Raw genomic sequence first — 11063 nt, 5'->3', positions numbered from 1 at the left:
AAACGCGGAGTTAAGTATAGCCAATATACTGTGGAAGTCAGATAAGAGAGCCGTCTAAGTGCTTGTAGAGTTTTGCTGAAATTCTGTTTAACCTCTTAAACACGAATGTGGTGCACAGGACAAGAATATATTTGATTCGCGGAACAGTCTCAATAATTTATTGATTTCATCAATTTCATAAAAGGAATATTTTTGTTTCTTATTCAACATCAATACATATGCCATCGACATGAGTAGGATACAAATACCATCCTGACGTAGTCAATTGAATTCACTATAAATGTTTGGCTAAATAAATATTTTAAGGCAAGTAGTCCGTCCATCCAAAAGTTAACATGGCTTAACAATTTTAAACGTTTGACGGTGAAATATCGATAAACATCCACCATCGTGAAATATCGTGTTCCAGAATACAAGCCATACAACTGAAGGACGGGCGTTCGAAATGAACTTGATTCCATTCACGGTGGAACACATTCCAATTAGAACACAAGTTCATTCGACGTCTAGAAGGCATAACGGCCTTCTACATGCCAAAGTCACTTAATGTGTTCTAAGACGAACATGTTTAAGCACAAAAGACCGTTTGAACAGCAAAAAGTTCTTTATCCCCTTCATCCGTACACCTCTTTAAATCTTATAAATAATATAAAACTCTATATGAGCACGGCAAAACCGACGTCCAGGTTTCCAAGCAGCCAACCGACCCCAATGATTAAAATAAAATACATGACAACGTTGTGTTTTTCCAAACCTTCTTGAAAACCTGGACGTTGTTTTTACCGTGAAAAGCTACATGGCGTAAAAGTAAAAAAAAACGTAGGTTTTGACGCGGGGTACCACTTGTTTGTTTTTTTTTGAAAAAAAAAAAAGAGCATCCTAAGAGTTTCAACCGAAATAATTAATCATCGGATATAGCAGTAAATCTATGAACCGACACATGTTTTCCTGGTTGCGTTAAAAGTGTCGATCTACAAAATTATAATAATGTATAGAACGGCATAGCCATCTCATAAAATTCGTTCTGAATGCCGTGTCCAGACCTAATCATGATAAGATACCGTTAACACTTTACGCAGAAAGCCATCACAATTACTACCAGGCTAATATCATTGACATTCTTTCACACTGCTGCTAAACAGACTAAATCGTCAGTCGCAGTACATGTTGAATATCTGTAGACTGAATGAGCGACGACTTAAAGCTATGAGAAACACGATAACAAACTTAAATCAGAAGGTTACGAGGCGACCTCTACTTTCTTCGGATACATTTTGTTTACAAGGAAGGAGGTAGCAATTTTACAATATCTATTCTACTTTGTTGTGGCACATTTGAATCACTTTCAAGTACACTAAATTAACTGCGTGTTATTTCTATTACGCCGAATCCCTATTAACCTTCTTTGATCGGATTCTCCGCCCATAAGCTACCTTTCTCCGGTGAGGCGCGCGGGCAATACCTGTCATATCAATATTAGCCTGATTCATTACTTGTTGAAATGAGTTTTGTTGGTTTTGCTGCTGGTAGCGGCGGGATCTAGCTTGTCCTCTCGGCTGGTAACTCATCCTTTGGCCGTATGCAAGCTGTTGCCGTGATTCGGTCGGCGGGGCTGGCGAAGGGTTTTGGCACTGATTGCATGGATAAGGTACTGACACAGCGGATGGGAACATAGGCTGAATGGCCTCGTGGTTCGTCTCGTTTCCAGGGCAGTATGGATAGAAAACTACAGGGATGTAACCAATAATACCGTACGGTTGGCCTTGGCCACTGTACGCCGGAACAGGTGGGATCTGTGAAACGGCCTGAGGTGGAGAACTATTGGAGCTCTGATTGCCTGGTGTAACTAAATAGCAAGGGCAAGAAGATGGACTCGGCACTATATTTACAGGGAATGGAATGACATAAACGGGATATGGTTTTTTGTCAGGGGAGTGACTTCCTTGAAGGAGTTCATCTGGGTGCTCTGTAATGGCGTTTTCGTCGGGACTGTCTGGTAGGCTAGGACCTACCGATGAGGGTGTCAGAGGGAAGCTAGGCTTGTATGTCACTTGGCTTATTGGTTGGCCAGCAAATGGCTTCGCCGGGTAAGCAGACCCTGAGGGTTCCTCTGGCCCATACTCTGCGTTAGAACCGGTGCCTGTCTCGGGGTAGTTAGATTGATCTTCCCCACCGGGAGATGGTTTTAGGGGAGACGAAAACTGGCTTGTGGGAACTATTTCAGGCTGTAAAGGGGCCTGAGTCGAGCCACTTGTCTGATAAGACGGAAAACCACTAGCAGGGCTCAAAGGCTGCTGATAACTAGGTTCCACTGGTTTCGAACTAGGCGTAGTGCTGGACGGGTAGCCCGAAAACGGTGGTGTGGAAGTTGGTCTCGTCTGCTGCGGTGGAAGAGGGGACGGGGTGGTCGGTCGGTAAGACTGTTGAATGGGTGCAGGGGTTGGTCTGAACGGAGCAGCGGACGAGGGGCGGCCCGGACGGGGATCTTCAGCGAAACTCGCTGATCCTGCTGGTGGCCGTCCGTCAGGGTAGCCCGACTGCGAGTAGTCAGGGTACGTGGAGCCGGGCGGACGGGTGAAACCAACCGGCTTAGACGTTTCGTAGGGCTGGCCAGACGGACTGCACCCTTCTCCAGCCGCAGGCCCGAAACCGGACGAATCGCTGCAGCTTGAACCTGAACGGGCAATCATGCAAATGTTAATGTTTAAATAAATTCTTAACGAAAATAGTAAAGATGAAATAAATTGACTGACCTGTGCTAGTCGGTTTTGAGTAGGCAGGCGTCGAGGATGGGTAAAAAGGCCTTGGTGGTGACGCAGGCGACTCAAGTCCGGCGTCAGGCTGTTGTGGTTGTTGTTCCTCGGGCTGGGACGTAGATGAGGGATACGCTGGCTGGGCCGGTCCAGACGGGTACCCGCTGGATGGAGTGCTGGGATATCCAGTTGCAGGCCTCACCGGTTTAGTGAACGCCGATGGATACTGGGTAGAAGACGGGCTCGATGGGTATCCACTTGCAGGCCTGGATGGAGATGGAAAAGGCGGCAAGGTAGGGTATCCAGACGACCCTGGCTGGAAAGGTGACTGGCCGGGTGAGCTCGGTTCAGAGGGCTGACCGGGATTCTCTTCTTGAGGCTGGATAGGATACTGAGGTCCAGCTGTTGGCCGGGCGGGTTGTGGGCGGGTTGGTGTTTCAGATGGGTATCCGGAGCCGGGTCTGTTCGTGTAAGACGGCTGGAAGGTCGGTCTGGTCGGGTATCCAGCAGAAGGGGTTGGCTGGTATGAAGTTGAAGGTCCTAGGGGCACTGATGTTGATGGCTGTGTGGGGTATCCTGCAGGGCGCGGTGGGGACGTGAAAGGATTACCTGCTGGTGCCGATACACAGGGGTTAGCCGCTGTGCCACAGGCCGAGTTTCCAGGTGCACTGGGATAGCCAGAAGGAACTGCAGGGCGAGATGGTTGGCCAAATGAGGGTCTTCCAGGTGCACTGGGCGTGCCTGAGGTCGGTCTGCAATTGTAACTACCCGAAGAGCTGCAGCCCTGACCTGGCGAGGGTAAGGGCGACGACGGATACGGAGCAGGGCTGGACGGGCGTTGTGGGAAGGGTCGGGACGGAGTTGACTCGCTGCTAGGAGGCCGTGTTTGTTCGGATGGGCACAGCGATCCGAAAGGCGTTTGACCACATGACGGGCTGCTTGGTTGGGCTCCTGAAGGTCTGATTGGGTACACTGCGGAAGGCGACGGCGGTAAGAACGGTGAAGGGGTGGAAGGAGAAGAGCCGGGGTAGCCTGAGGCAGGGCGAGAAGGTTGTTGCCCTGGCCGCGGGGCCTGCGTGCCACTGGGATAACCAGATGGCCTTGCTGGTGGTTGGGAAGATGCTGGAGAACTAGGACCGAATGGAGAAGACGAGGACGGAGAAGAAGGGCCCGAGGGATAAGAAGGCGGCGTGTTTGCTCCTGCAGGACCCTCTGTGGGGTAAACAGATGGGCGGGAAGGCACTAAAGGTTGTACCGGGTAACCAGAGGGCTGCGCCGGCCCAGTGGGATATGCGCTGGAGCTAGGCCCGCTCGGATATTCAGTAGATGGTCGAGACGGGAATGAAGGCCTCTGGGTACTCTGAGGTAGCGGAGGGGCCTGTGTAGACGAAGGGAATCCAGAAGGCGTGGACGGATAATTTGACGGTCCACTCGGGTAAGACGGACGGGAGGAGGAAGGCTTAGTTTGTGAGGCTGGGGTAAACGGTGAGGGTGAGTACGGGAACTGCGATGACGGGCCGCTGGGGTAAGGTGACGAAGGCCCCGACGGACCGGACGGCTCTTCTGGTGAGTTCGTTTCAAATGGCGAGGGTGACGATGGACCGCTCGGGTATCCACCAGACGGTCGTGATGGTTGAGCCGGAGTTACGCTCGACGGACGTGTAGGTCCAAACGGTGACGGTGTTGGGCCTAATGGCCTAGCAGGTTGTGGGCGTGATGGTTGCGAAGGCGATGGCGGACCGTTGGGATAACCATTAAATGGCACTGATGGCTGAGAAGGTGAAGACGGCGCGCTTGGATAACTAGTAGGCGGACGCGATGGCTGTGCGGGTGCTGATGGTCCACTAGGGTAGCCACTCGACGGCTGGGATGGCTGCGAGGAAGTTGATTCAAACGGCGAAGGGCTACTAGGATAGCTACTTGATGGACGCGATGGCTGCGATGGCGGTGACGGTCCGTTGGGGTAACCACTTGACGGACGCGACGGTGGGGCCGGCCCGCTGGGATAACCACTTGATGGCTGCGACGGCCCACTTGGATAACCACTTGTTGGACTCGATGGCTGTGGGGGTTGCGATACTGGCGCACTGGGGTATCCACTTGATGGACGAGAGGTCTGCGAGGGCCGACTGGGATAACCACTTTGTGGACGCGATGCTTGCGGTGGCTGTGACGGCCCACTGGGATAATTACTTGATGGCTGTGATGGTCCATTGGGATATCCACTTTGTGGACGCGATGTCTGCGATGGCCCATTCGGGTACCCGCTTGGTGGACGCGATGGCTGCGATGGTTGCGACGGCCCACTGGGATAACCATTCGATGGACGCGGTGGCTGTGATGGCGACGACGGACCGCTGGGATAACCATTTGAAGGACGCGATGGCGAGGAAGACGATGCAAACGGCGGAGGACTGCTCGGATAACCATTGGGCTGAGTTGATCCAAAAGGCGATGTTGTAGGTCGTGATGGAGACGAAGAGGGCCTGGTCGGATACCCACCAGGGCCAGATGGCGCAGATGGGGAGAAGGGGTTTGGCGGCCGAGTAGGGTATGCCGGCGCAGACGAAGATTCAGAAGGGTTGCTTGAATCGGGGGGTGATGGCCTGGGCGTAGTTGAAAATCCAAACGGCGAGGCAGGATTTGTTGGTCTTGACGGGTACCCAGAAGGTGTGGACTGGCTTGGTGTTGAGGCTTCGCAACCCGGAGATCCTGGCCGCCCGCATGATTGCTGGTACGTGGGTCGAGCTGGGGTAGAAGGGTACGCTGGGCTGCTGGGGTATGCTGGTGGCTGAGACGGGTACCCTGTTGATGGCCTCATGGGCTGAGCAGGGCCAAAAGGCGACTGCCCGGGCAACCCTGTAGAACTGCACGGAAAACCGGTGCCTGGCCCACACGACTGCGATGACTCTCCACTTGGGTTGTAAGGTCCTGGCCTCTGAGGCGTGGATGGATAGCCCTGTTGGGAAGCGGACCCTGGGCGAGGGGGTCTCGGACTTGGTCGCTGACCGTAGTCGCCGTCTGGGGCAACAGGTGTCTGATTATCGTCATCTGGTCCTTCAGGCCCGGGGTACGCGTCGGGCCCTTGCGAGTTGGATCCAGCCGGAGGGCGCTGAGAGCCTTGTGTTGCTTGACTTGGCCCAAACGGTCCGATTGGTCCAGATGGCCCGTTCGGTCCATTTGGCCCTGATGGCCCATTCGGTCCATTTGGCCCTGATGGCCCGTTTGGTCCATTTGACCCAAAGGGACCGTTCGGACCATTTGGCCCAAAGGGACCGTTGGATCCAATTGGACCAGAGGGTCCGTTGGGACCACTTGGACCAAATGGCCCATTTGGTCCATTCGGCCCGCTAGGTCCATTGGGTGCGTTCGGGCCGTTGGGTCCTGTGGGTCCGTTGGGTCCTGTGGGTCCGTTTGATCCAAAGGGTCCGTCCGGTCCCGATGAACCGACTTGGGGTCCTGACTGTCCAGTTTGTCCGTATGAGCCTGATCCTGTCGGAGCTTGAGTAGCACCAGCTGGGCGGGATGGTCTTTGAGATACTGGAATTGGCCCATAATTCCCTGGCCCCTCTCCTATTTGGTTGTTGTCAACTGGTGACGAACCTCCTTGTGGCCTCTGGCCGATTGTGCCCAAGGCTTCTGAGTTGGCAGCGCCGCTCTGAGGAGGCCGAGCCTGGGGCGCGTTTCCTTTCACTCCGCATCCCTTAGGGAAATGAAGTTGAGCGTACGGGGTAATAACGCCGTGGTGGTCATGATGGTTGTGGTGATCGTCGTGGTCGCCATTGTCTCCGTGCTCCTCGTGGTGGTGACTAGGGTCGTGAGGATGGAGGAACAGCTCCACTGCCTGTCCTGGTGTGACGGTGCGGTAGCCCCAGCCGTCTGACAGGTAGTGCGTCACGGAGAGCTTGCCGAAAGGGTCCACGTATCCGTAGCATCCGTACACGATGCCGTCCGGACCCTTGTCCTCGTGATGAAATTGGCCACTAGGACCGATTTCGTAACCAAAATCGTATGTGCCTGCGACAAAAAGAATCGACACAACAGTTGAGTTAACAAACGCGCATATTACCGCCAATTTAAATGTGTACATTATATACTTTACATAAAATATACACGACTTGTACACTTTAATTAATAAACGTTTTGTTTAGGGGGCAGACCTGTGAAATGGAAGGGTTTAGGAGAATCGTCACCACATGAAAACTACAAGCCGCATTTATTTAGGACTAAAGGTGTATTGAGAGCATACACGTTAATATTGCCGGCGTCGGTGCGCGTACTCTCCAGGAACATGCCGATCTTTGCCTTCGACTGGAACGATGCTGTCCTTTTCGGTGTGCACGATTGTAAAAAAATGTACTCATCCGTTGCGCTACAGTCGTGCACACCGAAAAGGTCGGCATCGGTCCAGATGAAGGCAAGGATCGGCACCTTCCTGGAGGGTGCGCGCACCGGTGCCAACAGAAAAATTAACGTCTAGCTGAATACACCCTTAGTCCTAAATCGATGCGGCTTGTAGTTTATATTGATTTTTATGTAGTGAAATTCCCCCAAAACCCTCCCATTTTCCAGGTCTGTCACCTAAAATTGGGTGAAACTACTACAAAAATACTACTTTTTAGACCTTACTAAGCGTGGATCTTGTGAAATAACAATACTGCCTAAAGTTTGTTGGGATTTCATTATGATTCAATCATAACTGCCTTTGGAAATTTCCACAGGACTTTCTTTTCTATTTTTGAGGTGGTTCTAAGTTGAATACATGATTTGATGGCGCAGACTTTGCCGTTTTTTAAACAAACTACTACGGAGGCCATTCGGATATAGCAAAGGACTTTTACAGCATAATTCATTACTGCTTTTTACTTCATATTATCTTCTAAACGCTATTTTACTATCGTTTTACTTAGTTTAATGTAAATTTTCCGTAGCATTGGTTCGTATGGTAGCATTTACGATCATTCCATGGCTGAACTAAAAATTCTTAGTGTACCTAGTGTTCCAAGTACGAACTAGCCAATGAGCATGGCGGCAACGCCAAACAAACATGGCGATGGCGGCAAGGATTTTACTTAACCACGGAAACGTGCGGAGACGATCGTCCACGAAAACCCCTTAAATTAATGAAAAAATTATCTCCACTCTCTACTTATATAAAATAAAATATATATTAGCGAAGCCAAAACGATCGTAGTAGATAGGCCTTTAACAGTGAATTCTGTATGAAAAGCAAAAAAAGTCTGTGAAGAGAAAACGTATATTTTAAACATATTAATTTGATTTTTAAAGTTTCATTGTGGATAAGGACAAAACGTAAAAGTAGAAATCAAAACTGACTGGCATTAAAATTCTGATCGAGGTACTGCTTCTTGTCGTCATCCTCGATGTTCAGAATGCTGTCCAAGTCCTCGGACCGCTCCACACCCCGATGCTGGTATTCTTGTGCGCCGACGACCACTGCGATGACACTAAGGGCCACCAGCAGCCCCCTCCCCCGCGCCTGAAACATACACAAACGTCAGAAAAGTGGAAACTTAAAAAGTGAAGGTTGGACGGGCATTCCCAAAATAGGACGGGGCTGTGCTTTACGCGCAGAGCGCAGGCCGCCCGGTGCCCAAACGTGCAGTGGGTGGTCTATACCTCGAGGGCGCTCGCTGCCCCGCGCTCGCTGCGCCGCGCACTTAGGCCACCCATTCGGCCCCCACTCCAATCCTTGCATGTGGGACGGGGCCACAGCCCGGGGCGAGTGAAGATGAGCCGGCTCTTCTGCGGCCTTTACACTGCCCTACTGCCCGCCAAAACTTCCTTACCAAGTAACAGAATCCGAGAGGGGCAGGCACATGCAGAAAAAAAAGTTGATATTGTCAGTAAATTCCTCGTTTCAAGATTGGTACTCAGGTTTGCGCAAGTTTTTTTTTTTTTTAAACTTGAAACAGTGTGAAAAATAACAATATGCCTATTCGAATGTGAGTAATCTCATTTTTTTTACTTCATTTTAAGAGGAAACCAGAGTACAAATAAACTTGAACCAAGAATTGACTTCTTTTGGCACGTCTAATGCTCCGCTTTGAGCAGTGCTTGTACAACCGTCGAATCAAAAGTCAAGAGAAGAACTGAAAAAAGCGTTTCCAGATACTCAATCTTCCAGGGGCTGCACTAGCGATAGGACGATCAGCGTCGCCCCCCTTCCCTCTCTTCTTTCCGTATACTATAAATTGGTGGCAGTGAAAAGGCTGTAAGGTTTATGGCGCGCGCTTGTCCGCCCGCTGGACCCGCCGCGCGCACAACCGTTACCGCTCCGTACACGCCGATCGTCAGCTGAGCTCAAGGTCACTCAGTGCGGTGCCCAGCCGAGGCGTGGCGGTCCCGCTCTCAGGCCCCCCTCCACTAGCGCCTCTTTCTCCCGGGAGAGTGAATGGAGTAAGCCAGTAGGAGGGCCCCTCGCCATTCACCAGGCGGACCGGACCGGCGGCCGGGCGTCCCGCCGGGCTAGGCGCACCATGTATTCCGAATTAGCGAGCCAGTTCAATTAAACGGACGTGCGCCGCTGACAGCTCCCGGCACAAGTTCACGTCTCGCTCCCCGGCACCCGGCGCGGACAAAAGGACCACCCTTCTCGCAGCAAAGCTCAAACACGAGTCACTCCAAGGGAGGCAACGCACCAAGCCTTCAACGTGTGAAACGCAAATGACTGAAAGGCTTAGGTTCCAGACCGATATTCAATAGGGAGTAAAAGGAGGGAATGAGGAGGAGGGGCGGGGTATGACACACTGCATGGAACCTGAAGCTTGGATGGGCCACGTACTATTGATTCCTTACTTATGTCACAGAGTGGCTGGTTCAAGTTTGGCGCAGTATTTTCCTCGCCCGATCGGCCATCGTGCAGCCCCCGTCGGCACTTTCTAAGGCGTGGCTGCCCCCGGGTTCGCCCCCCGGGCCTGGACCCTGCGGTCACTTCCCGGCAGCCATGCAAATGGCCCGGCAGGCAGGCCAGTATGAATATTGATGAGGTGTCTGTGTGGCGTCGCACCTCGCCCCAACGTCATGCGGCACTTAGATAAGGAAATTACTTCTTAAATCGACCGTTTACGGGGCGCGTCTGATAAACAAGTAGTACGTAAAAATGGGCACGCGTGTTGCGGGGGAGTCGTTACTTCAGTGTCTACATCAAAACATGGCACCAATACGGGCACAGTGAAAAATTTTGAAACTGAACTGAACTGTATTTGGTATGCTTTAATTTCTTTGCAACCGAATAAGTTTTGCACGATTGGAAGGTAGGAAGAACTTCTCTGATAAATAAAGTGTGCAAGTGGTGTGCATATGCCATGCAAGTGCTCATCACTCCGTTGGACATTTGAAAACAAAATGTTTAACAGTGAAGTTTCGCACTTGAAAGTGTTTAACTTCAGGGTTGTCCACATGGCTTTGAAGCCTTGTTCAAAGTTACTATTAACCACTTAAGTATTCAAATTTTCAGTCCAAAACCTAAAAGTATGCACGTGCACCATAAAGTTGAACACCACAATGTGCATGCCAGTTGCACACTTACTTCATTAAATGTAGCTTTATTTTCACTGATCAGATTCTACACAGTATCTTGTATGTAGGATGCATGTGCCGTACTCTACAACCAAGTTAATAAGAAAGGAGTACGTCGTCACCATGCATTTACAGAAAATCAGCATTGTAGAAAGTTATATATCCGGCTGGCTGTCTAGCTTGGAAAGAGCAAAAGCAGGACTGACGCCGACCCCATGCCCGAGCAACTTGTCGCGCGAATGTCTCATTCTTAAGAATATTCTTCGCGCTTCCTTCTTTCTGGTGCGCGCGCGTTTGTTAAGTTTCAACATAACTTTGAGCTGCGGCGCAAGATGGGGCACGTGGCAGAGGGGAGCCTTGACGACATTAAAGCTGTATTCTAGAGACGCGGCACAGCTCCTGCACAGCTCGCTTCCGGCGGTTTCCACCCCCTTAGCCTAGACCCCGCCTGCCCACCTACATGTCCCGCGGGGCGGCGTCGAATCCGCGGCTCTATTACGGGGTCAGGCCGGCTCTGACGTGTGCGACAAGGAAGGCGGCGAGGCACGGCCCGTCGTGCCCCGTGTAGCAAAAGGCGATCATATAATTATGGGCGGGCGCGCCCCATTCTCTGATTTCCTTTCGCCGGAAACACGACAGAAGACGCGTGCGGCGCGTAGAATACTCCACTACCGGTGGAAAACAAATATGAAAAGAAAGTGGATACGGTGAATGTGCTCACACAGACGCACGAAATGCTAATTCACCAAGTTGTGCGCTGCCATGTAC

The 11063-nt window shown here is 51.4% G+C and overlaps 2 protein-coding genes across 8 annotated transcripts in view; one reads left to right on the top strand and one right to left on the bottom strand.

Moving 5' to 3' along the window:
- LOC113212691 (larval cuticle protein 1-like) overlaps positions 1 to 11063 on the top strand; it is a 218453-nt gene that overhangs the window by 97054 nt on the left and 110336 nt on the right. The gene's annotated exons all lie outside the window — the stretch shown is intronic.
- The window catches only part of LOC113212546 (collagen alpha-1(I) chain-like), a 117244-nt gene continuing 106293 nt past the window's right edge, over positions 113 to 11063 (bottom strand). For all 7 annotated transcript variants that reach the window (XM_052277354.1, XM_052277353.1, XM_052277356.1 and 4 more), the window contains 3 exons: positions 8091 to 8253; positions 2754 to 6770; positions 113 to 2674 (listed from right to left, as the gene is read on the bottom strand). In XM_052277354.1, coding sequence (XP_052133314.1) covers positions 1380 to 2674; positions 2754 to 6770; positions 8091 to 8253 — 5475 coding nt within the window. In that variant the 3' untranslated portion in view covers positions 113 to 1379. The remainder of the gene's footprint in view (positions 2675 to 2753; positions 6771 to 8090; positions 8254 to 11063) is intronic.

The sequence above is a fragment of the Frankliniella occidentalis genome, unplaced genomic scaffold, assembly GCF_000697945.3.
Source record: "Frankliniella occidentalis isolate FOCC.00 unplaced genomic scaffold, Focc_3.1 Scaffold10, whole genome shotgun sequence".
NCBI classification, from domain to species: Eukaryota; Metazoa; Arthropoda; class Insecta; order Thysanoptera; family Thripidae; genus Frankliniella; species Frankliniella occidentalis.
Note: the sequence above shows the minus strand (reverse complement) of the source record. Positions and strands in the feature narration are given on the sequence as shown.